At 38.5% G+C, this 15308-nt stretch overlaps 1 protein-coding gene across 1 annotated transcript in view; it reads left to right on the forward strand.

The window, feature by feature from the left end:
• Positions 1-5785: 5785 nt before the first annotated feature.
• The window catches only part of LOC126344762 (double-stranded RNA-binding protein Staufen homolog 2-like), a 222343-nt gene continuing 212820 nt past the window's right edge, over positions 5786-15308 (forward strand). Inside the window, exons 1-3 of the mRNA XM_050002045.1 lie at positions 5786-6289; positions 10768-10859; positions 14621-14704. Coding sequence (XP_049858002.1) covers positions 6231-6289; positions 10768-10859; positions 14621-14704 — 235 coding nt within the window. The 5' untranslated portion in view covers positions 5786-6230. The remainder of the gene's footprint in view (positions 6290-10767; positions 10860-14620; positions 14705-15308) is intronic.

Genomic DNA, 15308 nt, shown 5'->3' on the forward strand with positions numbered 1-15308 from the left:
CCCCCATTTACTGCTTCTCACGAGCAGTTGCCTTAACCGCTTCAGCAATCCAGACACGATTCCTGAACGATTCAGATTTCCAACTTATCCAATGCTGCAATGCTGTGTCCCTGCACAATAGACGTGGCAAGACAATAAGAGATATTTATGAGGAGGATGACAGTCACTGGCGCCCCTTATTGGCCGTCCTTGGCATTTTGGATGGTTACAGGGAACTACAACTTTCACGCCCTAAATCCTAAATGTTGGTGATACCAACACCAGTAGGATTTATCCATACTTGTCCTGTCATCCTGTTGATGGTTAACCATGTGAGACATCTGACATCTGCTTTTCTTTTTTCATTGAAACATTGCACTTTTGCAGTGCCATAATCTGCCTGCTGAGCACTCTGACTCTCTTTGCCATATGATCTGTATGTAACCCTGGCAGGCTGCTCGGAAGGCTTAGCTCAGTATCGTTTGTTGGCTCTGACCCTTGCATGCATGTTTCAGGGCTGTCTGCCATGTCAACTCTAGCTATGGCACTGCCAACATTGAAGTGCATGCAGTCTGAAACGGCTTCCTCATCTGTTAGTGCTGCAAGAGGTAACTTCGTATCTGTTGGCAGAACAATCGACATATTTTTGAAGGCTTTTCTTAGCAACACCATCCATAACGAATTTTCTGTTAACCAACCAGAAACTCGCTAAAGACCCAAGCTCCTGTAATACTTGCTTGGGGAATCTGTTAACCAATACGTCGTCTGTTAGTAACCATTGCAGCCTTGCTTCAGCCATTGGCTTGAAATGTTTAAAAGGCATGTTTTTTAAGTGGCTTAATTGTGTGTGTGCAAGACTCCCTCTGGTTAAACAGTCTGATTTTCTTTCAAATGGGCAATAAAACGGGCAACGCGATCTGTATCGTTACTGACGCCATATTGGCTGAAAATGCTTTCGGCTTGAGCAAATCATACATCACCTCTCATAGTTCAGAATGCTATAAATTTAACATGATGCACTATCCTACCTTTTGTTGGAGGTTCTGGTTGTATAGGAAGCTATGTTGCAGAAGTACTGGCTCCTGCAAGTGCTAACAATTGCTGTGCCGCATTTGCATCCTCTTCCTTGATGCTGTTACCTTCATTTAGTTACCCATATTTCATGTTCTTGATTGGAGTCGCCACAGTAAAGTCTTTGTTGGTATAGCCATGTATACCAAACATGAACTGAATAAGAGCATATCGTTGTGGATATGCACTTTTAAGGCCAATACACACTGTTCATCACAGCACCATCATGTAAAGGTGTATTCACACTGTCTATCATATCGTGGCATGTCAAGTCAGTTCAACTCATGTGTCTCAGCTCGAATTGCTGTCCTCAGCTGTTCTTTTCGTGGGAATTTCGATCTTCGTAAGATGATTTTCATCTGCTTTTACACACATAGTGCACGTACACAAGGTGTCGCTTATATGCATGACTGGTGGAATCCACACCTGCACGAAAACGACATTTATCATACTCAAATAATTTACAGCTTGCAGGAGTAGTTTGCATATTAGAGAAGGGAGACAGAAGGGCAAAACAACAGAAAGAAAGTGCCTGGATCGGAAAATACGTCACTATTTCACATATTATATGTGGAACCTGAGAAAGAGGAATCTGCATTTTATATTTTGGAAAGTGCAAGCATTAGTTTATTTCATTTGATACATCAAATCGCACCTAGAATTACTAAAAAGAACAGTGTTATAGCTGCCATCACATCCTGTGAAAATTTAGTTTAAGGCTAACTTTACTCGCTTTTCCAGTGCAGACTTTTGTGCATTAGTCATATGACCCTCAATACCTTTCCCTTCAAGATATGTAGGTTTTCTTTACATGTTTGGTAGTTCAAGTGCCTTATTTGTACTGGGGTGCTTTGTACTGTAGTGAAACCACATACGTATTGACTACTGATGCTTGCAAAACTGTTTCACACACAATTCAGAGAGCTGCTTAACTATAAATAGGCCTGCCACAAATACATATTTTTAACAAACAATGTGCAGTGGCTGAAAGTTTCAGTGCATTTCTCTATGTAACACTAAAAATGCCTGACAACATACAAATAAACTCCACCTACTATTCAGTTTGATTCTACCCACAGTCCTTTTTTGACTTCAAGTTTCAACCCTGCAGCAATCCGTTTCATTGTAAAATATTATACACCGTACCAGTATCCATAAAAATCCACTTTATAAATGTAGTAGAGGGCAAATAATTTACTAAGCTCGTGTCATACAATTCAGAGTGTGGTCCCACTGCTTCATTTATTCTGTTCTCATTTGTTATAAATTTTTTAAAAAAGGAATGATCAAACGAAACAAGGTATAGAAAATAACGAACAACAAACAACAGATATCAGCTGCGAAAACCATGATGAAACGAAATATGGAGACCCACCCATGGCCATACAATGGGGGGAAGTGAGCTTGTAGGTTAGGGATCAGGAACCTACGGATGATGTCAGCCATCAAAACTTTCTTCCAGAGAAACCTTCAGGCTCCTTGTCCACGACGAGAATACTCGCCGGACCAGCGTTTCTGCTGGCCGGTAAAAAACAGGACGCACTTGTCCATGGAGACAGTGCCGGAAATACTGCAGTCGAGATGTGTGCAACGGAGCAGTATGATGCATAACAGCGACTTTTGCACTCTTGTTGGACTATATTATTTTTACAAAAAGAAATATTTCGTCGTTGGAAGTATTGGGTGCATCCCGTGATGCAAGACCAATTTAAATTTGGTGCCTTCTGTACACTACACGAACAACTATGTAGGACGACACAAAGCACTTTAGTTTTTACAGGATGTCAAAAACAACATTTGACAAATTACTGTCAATTTTACAAACTCATTTGCAACATGAAGACACCAATATGCAAAACTGCATATCTCCTACTGAAATGCTTGCAGTAACACTGAGCTATGTACACAATTGAAATTTACTTATTAAAAATTATTGATTTGCTGTATCAAAAATTAACACCACAATTTAAAAACGCTCTTGATAAACAAAGTAGAATGACAGTGAATAGTGTTTTTTCATTTCCATTAACATGAAAGAAACAATGTTCGATTTATAATTAGTTTAAAAAATCATATGTTTCAGAAATGTTGGATACGGTGGATGCAGGACTTGCACACGTTTCCAAAGACATGTGTTCATTAGGTGGCCTTGTACAAGTTCATACTTGATAGTGTTCTGCCGAGGTGTACACAGAATAGTTGCTATCTTGATTTGGCCTTGGTGTATGGTACGATGATGCACCACCGAAAGTTTGGTATTCAAGCGAGGCACAGTTCCAGGAATCTTGGGCAGATTGCTGATGCATGTTTCTATATTGTGGTTTCGACCTAGTTCTTTTTAGAAGTTTCACGACTTCGTGCTGGAAGTCTACGATATCATCATCATTAAATTTATCTACAGTTGGGCAATTCCCCTAAAAAAAGACATACTTCTACTGTGGCCCTGCTCAATAGAGGCGTCAATAAAAGTCATCATTTTTCTGCACAACTCATTTGTAGCTGTTTTGTTTTTCTGCGGCTTTTCTTTAACTTGGTGACAATGTTTTTCAGACTGATTGTCAGAGGAGTTTACGTCGTCACTATTGTCTGGCATATTTGATTAAATTTCTCGTCTGTCTGCTATTTTTTTTTTTTTTAGAAAAAGTAGCTGCTCATAAAATACATATTTTCGCTTCTTGCTTGCTCTAGAACCGCTCTTATTTCCTTCGTTTAATTTCCTGTGGCATTTCATCCAGTTATCTCTTAAATTTGCCTATTTTTTTACTACCATCTTTCCTGAAAAGAAAGCCAGAGTAGAATTAAACCCATATGTTGTTCTCACTTCAGGTACATTTCAACAGGAAATACTTTCTCCGATCTCTATTACATTTTCAGACTTGGAATAAAAACAATTATTAGAATTTTACATGAGGTTTGTATGAAGATGTGGTTGTTATTACATAACACATATACGCCCATTCTGGAGGAAAATGACTGGCTGAATGTAGTGCATCAGTTTGAAAATACTGCAAAATTTTCAAACTGCCTAGGGGCGATTGATGGTAAATATATCAGAGTTATCAAACCACAAGAAAGTGGATCAATGTTTTTCAAGTATAAAAGATATTATTCGTTAGTCCTGATGGCGTTAGTGGATAAAAATTATAATTTTATTTATGTGGATGTCGGTGCTTATGGTAAAGATTGTGACTCAAGTGTATTTAAAGAAACGTCTTTATGGAAAAAGTTGCAGACAAACACACTGAACCTACCTACCCCTAGGGTATTCCAAAATATTCCAGGAGAATTGCCTTATGTTTTTGTTGCAGATGAAGCATTTGCATTGCATAATAATTTACTTCGTCCCTATGGTGGGCGAGACCATGATATAATTATGCGCATTTTTAAATATCGCTTAAGCAAAGCAAGACAATTTGTAGAGTCTGCTTTTGGCATAATGGCCAATAAATGGAGGATTTTTCACCGACCTTTAAATGTCTCCACTGATTTTGCGACTGACATAATGAAGGCTGTCAAAATTTTATCCATAAAGAAGAGTGTCTTAACACTCTGCGTGCGGATACGACTATAGATGTGGACTCTGACCTGCGAGAACTGCCATGTACACAAGCCGTACGAGGTGGCGTGTCAGTGAACACTATCAGAAATCAGTTCGCTAATTACTTGATTTCTGAAAATGGGAAAATTTCGTGGCAAGATAAGTTCGCCTAATGTATTCATATTTTATGTGAAACAAACAATAGAATAGAGAGAAGGAATGTGGTGTGTAAGGAAAATGAAAAAAATAAATTTGAGATGAAGTCAAACTACATACCTTTATCATTTCTTTCCTTATCTCCAAGCGCTTTAAAATCTTGTTTAAGTTGTGTACACACATCCTTCCACGCTTCCAAAGTTTGTCGTCTATCCTTATATTCCTCGGTTGTCTTATCCCTCAGGACTGGTCGTTCCACAACCAATGCAATCAAAACTTCACAATCAATATTCAGTTCAGCATTCATCTTCAAACTCAACAGGTAGCACGTGCGACGGCTCCAGGCGCGACCGAACTCTCGCGGCACCCGGCGAGCTGCCGGCTCGTGGACACGCAGACATGTTCCAACATGTCATACTGAGAACCCGGCGCACCGTCCGGCTGCCGGCTTTGCAGTGGGCAACCGGAGATGCATCCGGCAGCTGGGCCGGTCGTTTTGCCGAGTCGCCCCGTGAACAAGCCCTCATAAGAAACAATGTGTCACTACAAACCCGGCGAATCTGCTGGACTGGCGGGCGGCGAATGTTCTTGTCGTGGACAAGGGCGCGTAGCTGCCGTGACGGTACGGCCGTGTGGACTTCGCCATTTGAAATGCACTGCAGAATGTTTCGACGGGACAGGACGTGATGGCTAATGTGAATTGGCCTTTAATTCATTTTATTTTTGCACTTCGTAAAAGCTAGGTACACAGCAAATGTGTGGGCTTCCCAGCTGAATAAAGATAACAATATACAAATATTTCACTCACATTTAGTTCGCGACCGCTCTTCGTTCCCAGGTCGCTTTACTTTCTTCCGCTCACCATAGGCGAATGGGACAGAAAGAAATCTTAATATATGATACAATGAGATCTACCCTCTGTATGCGTTTCATGTGGTTAGCAGTGTATGTACGTAGATGTACATATCGCTCTATGAACCGTCCATTCTTTTAACCACTCGACTGGCGCCATATAAATTCAGCACGACTAGCTCAGATCTCTTCGTTGGCGCCATTAACATTAAAGAACAACAGCTGTATATCAGTGGCTATGTTTCTCGTTTCCATAGATGTGTTGCTTGGACTACAATTCTGTTACCATAGCAACATTGATCCGATTCTTGCGACATCTGAACGAGGGCTTATAAACTTCAGTGGGAAAAGATCAACATGGCCGCATGCTAGTTTTAATTTTTCTTTACTGTTTGCCAACATATAAGAGGGTTTAAAACGCCAATAAACCCGTCTTTTTCATCTCAACCTAATAAGGGCGCTGATTAATTGAGGTTGAAGTGAAATCGAGTAAAGATTTGAGTGTTAATAATACGTTAAAGAGCTTACCGGTAATTTGCAACAGAGAAGCTACTCATTACTACAGCATTTGAGGATTTGTATAGAAATTATTTACTCTCTCTAATTCCGTAACGCCGCTGTGATAGATCTAATTATGTTGCATCACCAGCAGACAATGCCGATTCCACCAAATCAACTCAGAGATGCAAGCAGGTCAGTGTTGTGGAAGCACCTTTGTTTGATAACTAGAAATACCAGTCTGTATTATGTTGGGTCTTAAAGCACTGGACTGATGGCTTTCTGGACGTAATACTTTGGTGTGGTGGCGCTGTCTGTGTGTTTGCGCGTATTCGTTATCGAGGATGTAGTGCTTGTGTATGTTTTTGTGTTTACTTTTTGTGGAATGCGCTGTATGTCGGTTTACCGGAAAATATTTGCTGTAGCAGTTTTAAGTTGAAATGAATGTTGGGAACGAGGAACATTTGTAAATAAAAAACACAGCCCTCAACCACGAGAATTTGCGTTTAATGTCCAGTGTGCCTGCTATGAAAGTGCTATGGATGATGCGTAAGAACTGATAAATAGATGCATTATTTCGATCGGGTACTTGCCGCCGTTTTAAGCTCTTAACGCTTCGGAAGAACGTGCCTAAACAATAAAACAGGTTTTGAATTCCCAGTAATATTGCAGGATAACTTCGAAGCTGTACCTTGAAATGGTGCTGTGTGGGACGAACTAGGATTTGATTAGTTTTTGTTATTTGTAAGATGTTGCCACATAGGCATAGGCCCGTGCACTAAGAAAGAGAGAGATGGAGTCTAATTGTCTTTGCACACTATTTTACCAACTCCGTTTGAGCTGTTTGTAGCAAGGAGCATCAAAGTGATTGGTGATTACTCTTGAGGATTATAATCTGATACCAGTGTAGGTAATTTTAAGTTTTCTTAAGTGGCACTAGGTCCATTCTCTTAGTTTTAATTCCTTTGCCTATGTGGATGATGGGTTTAGAGTGTGACACTATTTGTAAATAGCTGGAAGCTGTTTCATAATAATGTACTTACTAGGTTTGTGTGTTAGCAATCAAACAATTATGATGATAGAAGTTACAGGAAAAAATAAACAATTATGAAGAAGTTACAGTAAAAAGTCGTTCGTAGGCCTAGTTCTCAAATTCAGTTAGGGCCTATGTCTGTTTTGTATTCAGAAATAAAGCACGAAATACTCAACTTTGCAAAGCTTGTAAGTTCCATTGGTATAAACTTCTCTGAGGAAACATAGTTTTCACTTACTTCTGGAAGATTTTGTAACTGACAAGAGTGATTTGTTCCTGAAAAAATCCAGAATAATTTTATTTAGTTTCTTTTGAAATGATGGGAAGGGACAAAATGGAAGGAAAGTACTTGTGAGCTAGCTAGTCAGAATCTTTAGGAGAATAAAACGTTGTTGGCATTTGTTAAATATGTAATTTGATAGAATCAATAAAATCTGAATAGTTTATTGGTCTTCGCACATTTTTAAAAAGCCCGCAATTTCAGTACTGTGTAAAGCAAGATGTATTGCAATGCTTGATGTATTTGTTCTTTACTCCATCTCATCTTGCTAGGTCAGAGCAGAAAGTTTTACTATCATAATTCTGAGAATATCTTATAATAGTGCAGTAAGCAGATTTGTTCATGCACCTGTTTGTGTGTGATTATGTGCTCATTTGTTTGTGAAAACCAGTGGGCAGGAAAATATATATGCTTAATGATTTTCCTCCATCTGTATTTATCTTTGTAGATTTCCTCCCATACCATAGAATCCCATGTCCCCCATTTTCCATTTAATAAAGCAATGTGCACTCCATCATTTAATCATATCTGTGTATAAGCTCTGATGCTGTGGATACATGTAACAGTAACGACTTCAACCACAGCCCATATTAAGAGTTATGAGAAGGTTATTTCACCTCCATTTTACTCTTATTTGCTTCAAAATAAGTTTTGAGAGCCACCGTATCTTAATGGTAATATTTGCTTTTTTGCAATAACATGTGTAGGCCCCTGCCACAATTTATAATTTGATTCTCGTCATTAATATATAGTTATGTTTTCACTTTTATTCCTTGACTCCTAATTTCTCGTTGTTTCCGGTATACTTCATTATCTTCATTATCAGTCTGGATACAGCAGTATCTCTCTCTCTTATTTGCAGTGTGCTTTTCATTTTGCATACCATTATTTTATTTTTAACACTGCACTCTCTCTCTCTCTCTGTCTGTCTGTCTGTCTGTCTGTCTGTCTGTCTGTCCTATGGGTCTCTCTTTGTGGGTGTTTTTTTTTTTTTTAATTTAAATTTGTCCTGACTTTCATTTGGAATGAAGCAATGTGATCAGAGATTGATCAGTAGGGCAGTGAGATTGACCTGTAGTCTAGCCTGGGACCTAGGTTAGGTTCCAAGGCAATAGTTTGGTTGTTAGTGACATCAGCTTTGTCATTGATTCTAGTGTATAAGTGTGCAGATAGTTTAGCTCATTACCTCTAGAATTTTCTATGCATTACAGTCTTAAGTTATACACATCCGTGTTGCTGCTACATGTTTTCTATGTTAACTGCTTACCTTGTGTTAGGTCATTTCCAAGATTGTTTGCCTATCGAAACTACGGTCCCCAAACGATATATTTCAAACATGCAATTCTAAATCGACCATGTGACTGTGGTGATGGCAGTTCTAAGCGGTGTTTACAGTGTTAACTAGAGCCACGACAAAAAAAAAAGAATGTTGCCTAAAATGCTTGTCGTTATAAAAAAGCCCATATTCTGTAGGAAGCATTCCATTTTTGCCGTAGCCTGGGTAGACTGCTATGTCATCTAGAAATATGGATACTGTGTCACATGTGTCAACGTTTCCTTGCAGCCGCAAGTTATGGAAACATAAATATTGAAACAAATAGAATTGGATCTCTTTCTCTTGGACGTCACTCTCAATTAATGGAAGATTTCACTGATTTCCACAGCTGCTCAGTGTTCTGTGTGTGAACACTGGTATCATCGGAAGACACGAACTCTACACAATGGTTCACGAACTCATGGTTAAATCCTTCTGCTTTTAATGTCTTGTAGAATTGAAATTTTGCTAGTGCTCAATATAAAATACTTTATCAAACCGACTAAAGTTACCTTGTCCCCAGAGAATTCAAACAATTCTCTACAGTACGTAAGCATGGAACTGGATTCTTCCAAGTCAGGCATTCGGCTGAAGAAACGTCTTAAGAAACCAGACATCCTAACTCATTACCGACAAAATCGTATAGGTTTGTAGCTATGCACAAATAATTTATCATAATTTCACCACCTCGCACTTGTGTTTGATTTACAATCACACATTCGATATCTATTGTTTGGGGCCTGCAGCTTCAATAGGCAAACATTCTTGGAAATTATCGTTTTCTTGTTTGTTGGAATCTAGCTAAAAGCTTATTGACTAGCTACTATCCATAACTTATGTTATATGTCTTGTTCATGTACCGGTACACTCCATTTTCACAGTGGTCAATATTTTCCTCTTTGAGTCAGTTCCCTGATCCATTTGTTTCAGATTTTCTTGTGTGCATAGTAATTCCTTAGATGCAACTACCCATTTCTAAGTCAGAAACCTCAGTTTTTGGGTTTTAGTACTAAAAGTTTCTCACTACTATAAAACAAAACTAATAATAAACACTGATTAAAACTTAACTTTCACACACATTGGAATCAGTTATTTGAAAACCTTATTTAGTTTATCTAAAGCACTCCAGGTCATTTTTACTCTTTCTTTTCTTTCAGTTGCCATTCCTCCTGTCAATATCTTCTAATACTCCAAATAATAATAATAATAATAATAATAATAATAATAAAAAGAAAACATGTGCAATGATTTTTTATTTCCTTGTTAATTTGTACTATTTTCTTTCAGCGTGTTCATTGTACATTATTTTAGTCTAATTATCATTTATTTTTGAGACCTACTTTCAGACTTTCTCTATTAAATTCTTACCTTCATTGTTGTAGCTTATTTGCAATAGTTGAATCAATGGATTATCATCAGCAAAATGAGGATGATTCCAATGTGTTTCATTTATACATATCCCTATTTTGATTTCCTAATTTATGGATCTGAATGCTTCCTCTAAGATTGGTGAGAATACTTTTAGTGATACGGAATCTCTATTCTTCATCCCTCTCTGAGAATATTATCACTACTCTGATGATGTCTGATGGAAGTATGTGTCTTCTGCAGTAAACTAAAATAGGCTAGGGTGACTCAGTGCCTGGTTTCTCAAAGACAGTAAGTAGAAATTTTCATAACAGTTAAAAGCATTTTAATATCTGTTAATCCCAGACAACGTGATAATTAATTGACACATTCTGTCTCCCCATCATGACTTGCAAATGATTCACTGTCCCATATCCTTTTCTAATGCCATTTCGTTCTTTCCTCTAGTTAATATCTAAATATCATAATCTATGTGGTTTTCTACAAGTTTAGTGGATTCCTTGTTCATTATAGATAACAGACAGAAATATTTGCAGTTTTTTATGTTTGTCTCTTTCTTTTCTTGTGAAGAATAATTCTTACAGCATAGTTCATTTCAGTAAGTTATACATCTGCACTGAATTTGCTTCTGTGCTTATCATGTTTAATATATGACACACAATCATTTCTCATTTCAGGTTGGGACAAGTCCCAATGAGGCTGCCTCAGCAACAACAGCAAAGGCAGCCTCTTATTATGGGAATGCAACCCCCAGCAAGCGGTGCCCATGGTGAGAGTTAATAATAATGTGCAATGGAGTATGCGGTCTTCGCTTGGTTTTTATTTTGTTTATTAAGTGTTAACAATCGACAATCACAAGCTAGTAACACATTGAGCAGTTCAGTTATCCATTGGAACTACATTTGTAAAAAAAAAAAAAAAAAAAAAAAAAAAAAAAAAAAAAATAGAGAAATAAATATCATCTAAACAAAACTAAAATATAACTGTAAATAATATATAAGTACTATTCTATTTGGTGAGTTATTACCTTTATTACCTTTACATCCTGTCAGAAATTTCCATTACCAAAAAATGTACTTTTCACATAACATGGACATAACAACCACAATAATCATTCCAATATGCAGCATAACAAATCTTGGGGTACTTTGGCCATGCACTGTATTATTAAAGTGGCTTATCATGGACATAACATTCACCAACAGTACTGTTGAGTGACATCATCACACAGTAGTGTCAGTAGTATCCCACCACCTACCTGCTCTCCTTCATCCTTCAACTGATCACATTCATTAAGATATGCTGTTAAGTTTATTTGATGGCTCGCACGAGAGCTCCCAAGAAGATGGCGTTGACTGCTGTGCTGCTTACCTGTAGGAAGCTCCATACATTTTAAAGTGATTGCATTGGTGCTATTTTCTTAGGTAGTTTCTCAGATTTGCCCCAGCTGGCCAATCGGGAAACCTGATTACATCTGAAGAATTAAATGTAAGATAGGTCTTACTGTAGGTGCTTTCATATTAGGGAGTGATTGGCTGTAACTTAACTTTAAAATGTCCCTTAGTTGTTTCAGATGTCTCCACATTGGAGGGGAAAAAAAAAACATTATTGTGTCAGTTGATGAATGTAAGGCAGAATCATGCTAAATGCTGAAAAATCTTCCAGTTGTTGCAATAAACTGTGCACTTTAAATGAACATCATACCACCAGCCAGCTTGCTAAACACATTGCCCCATGTGGGAACTTTGGCAGATGGGCCAGCCATCCTCACTATCAGCCAGCCAACAGTGTGCACAGTGTCAAACTTAACTTCTGCTGAAACTTGTTCCATGTGTGACAGAACTTATTCCCGCATACTCTTAACCTCTTGCCATAGGGGCCGTTCAGAGTGGCCGTGCGGTTCTAGGCGCTACAGTCTGGAGCCGAGCGACTGCTATGGTCGCAGGTTTGAATCCTGCGTCGGGCATGGATGTGTGTGATGTCCTTAGGTTAGTTAGGTTTAATTAGTTCTAAGTTCTAGGCGACTGATGACCTCAGAAATCAAGTCGCATAGTGCTCAGAGCCACCTTGCCATAGGGGTCATACTTCTGTGGTTCTGGATTCCTGCAGTTTTGGCAGAACCATGTTAGCTGTTGAATTATTAATTAATCCCTTTATCATACACTAATACAATTTATACTGCTGTCTGTTCTTTCATTCATTGGCGAGGTCAAATGGGAGAAGCTAAAGTACAGTAAGGTATAGTTTATGGAACAAATGGTTTGGCAGTGGCACATCATTATGGCTGACTAAGAAGGGGAAAATTTCTGACCCACTTTGAGGGTAGTGTGTGACCCTGTGGCAGGCTTTCTCTAAGGCAACTCCACATCCCATCCTCCCTTTTCTTTCAGACTTGCTTATAGTGATTTTTAGACTGCACCACTGCTCAGATACATCTTAACATTTTTTTAAAAAATTCTCGGTATAATTTTTTAACAATTGCATCAAAATCACAAAATGAAAAAAAGGATATTCAGTTCTTGTAGCTGTGAGTCTAGGTAAGTGTGTGTGCTAGATGGGGAGTTTCCCCCACCCCACAGCCTGTTCCGAATGAAGACGTGTGTTACTCAGTGGTCCTTCATTTCTCTTTCTTGTCTTATTTCACTCCTCTGTTGTTCTTTATTGTTCCAACAGGTTTATCGTTGCTATAAAATGATAATGATCTGAGTGTCACTTCCTCTGCGGATTTATTACATCTTGGATGAGTGATAGAAATTTTCTTTTTGCTGTAAAATAAAAGATGAGAGACCAGTGGTCTTTTGCCTTCTGTGTGTATTTATAAATACCATTTTTCTGAAAGAATGTATAAGTAATTGTTATGTAATTGAGTGAATATTTCATCATCGCTTAGTTCCTTGCCCATTAGTATTAATAAATACTAATGGCCAAGAAATAAGCTCTCTGTATGTTCCCACAGCTCCAGATGTTTAATATCTTCCCTTCGTATGTATTAAGCTCTTTTCTTTTTGTTAAGTGGTTGTCCACCTGTTTGTGTAAATTTTTGCAAAAAAGCTCTTCTTTTTTCCAATGTTCTGGAATACACACACATAAATTGTTGTCAAATAAGTCTGCCCCCAGTTTTTTTTTTTTCAGCTGTACTGTTACAATTGTTGCATTCACATAAAAATAAGTTTTCCCATTTATAGTCCATCAGTACCGTATTAAGACTATGCATCACGCTTTTTTAATTTACATCGCTCTATATCCATTCAATTCTTTTGTAACATTCAGTTTTTCCTGTTTCATTTATTACATATATTGCTGTAATTATCGGTTTAGTTGTTGTTCTTTGTGTCCTAGTCCTTATACATTCCATGTTGCTGATGCTACGCTTTCTGAAATTCCTAATCTCCTGGTCTTGACATTTCTGGATCATGTCTATTGAGACCCATCTGGCTTATTTCTGTGAAGATTTTGAGTTGATTTGCCGCCCCCCCCCCCCCCCCCCCCCCCCTCCCTCTCTGTACGAGAGTAGTCAAGCACTGAGGCCACCCCTAGGAAACTGCACTTAACTGATTTTCTGTCAGGGTTTTCTCTCATAGCTGGAAAGCCCCAGTTTTAAGGCACTCCATAGGGATGCATTATCTGGGGCCACATGGCTCCGTCTTTGTAGATGTGGGAGTGGCAGAGCTGCTAACAAACTGTGAATGCATTTGTCAAGGTTTTAATACTCTTGTGTCTCCATCATGAGCCAGATTCCATGAGACCATACCAGACTTTGACTTCGTATTACTGTACAGAATTTAATGTTTTGGACTGTCTTCTGTACATATTGAGGGGAAACATGAACGAAATGGGAAGACTGTAGCTGCAGGAGAGTTCTGCCTTCTGGCAATAGGTGGACCAATTGGGGTAGGCTGACCACTGTGTCATCCTTTGCCAATGACGTCATCGGATGTGGTATGGAAGGGCATGTGGTCAGCACACTGTTTTTACATTCATTGTTGGATTTGTTGACTTTGGAACTGCCACTGATTTATTGGTTGAGTAGCTCCTCAGTTGGCCACATGAGGCCGAGTGCACCCCTTGCAAACCTCCCAACAAGGAAAAGTCTTGGCCAGTATTGGGAAACAGATCCTGGTCACTTGCGTGGCAGTCAACCATGCTGACCACTCAGCTATGGAAGCGGATGTGGCTCCAGGAATAAATACCGAAATAAGTGTGACTGTTATGGCTTAAGCTAAATTATGTGGAAGTATTATACATAACAATGGTGAAAATCCACTCATTACACAGGGAAGGCTGTGTCTAAGGCGATATTAAGAAAAGGATAGGTTGCTACTTACTGCAAAACTAAAACATTGAGTTGACAGTTATGCATTGCGCTTTTGGCCAAAACTTTTCAGAAAAGAAAACACACACATTCACACAAGCAGGCACTCCTCATGCAAACATGAGTACTATCTGTGGCTGCTGCGGATTGTTGGATTTTCTACAGAATTATATTGTCTGCCTTTTATTACCTGAAAATCATTTTTTTTTCCCCTCCAGGTTCAATTGTGACGTTGCTGCCTGCTCCAGTTATGCCCCCTACTGCCCTTGCTCCTCAGCAGACTATGAAGAATCCCGCTGCAGGTAATTATAAGACTCCTCCGTTTAGGTGATATTATTTATCAGAACTGGCAATTCTTCAGAATATATTTTATGTTTTAGCTTGGATAGCATCACAGCCCTAGATAAATGGGCTGTAACACTTATATTAAAACAGTGGCTAACTCTACAGTAAATTATATTTACTGTTTAGCACTTTATATTGTGTTAGAATTCCACGTATTACTTAACATAGGCTGTTCAATCTTGTTAATAATTCAGTTCTGCATGACCACAGTGTATTTGATTTGACTTGTTTCTTTTTTGAAGTCTGGTGTTATGGATTGATGCTACTGTTTATACAGTCTGTTCCACTGCAGAAATAGCATTTTGTTGGATTGAGGTTGAGAGAGACCCAGGCATGCTCTTGCTGACCGTAGTTTTCTGTTTGTGAATGTTGTGTGTAAATTACGATGAACTGGCCTCCATATAATCTTGAATTTCTCTGAGGCTGTTGTCATAGTTGTTTTTACATATAAATGTGGAAGGAAGCAGTATGTTGAGTGATTCCTCTTGGAACTTCTTAACAGTAATGATGCAAATGCCTCTCTAAAATTCTTCACCATTAAAGATCACCATGACATTTTTG

Source organism: Schistocerca gregaria, chromosome 1 (assembly GCF_023897955.1).
Source record: "Schistocerca gregaria isolate iqSchGreg1 chromosome 1, iqSchGreg1.2, whole genome shotgun sequence".
In the NCBI taxonomy this organism is placed as follows: Eukaryota; Metazoa; Arthropoda; class Insecta; order Orthoptera; family Acrididae; genus Schistocerca; species Schistocerca gregaria.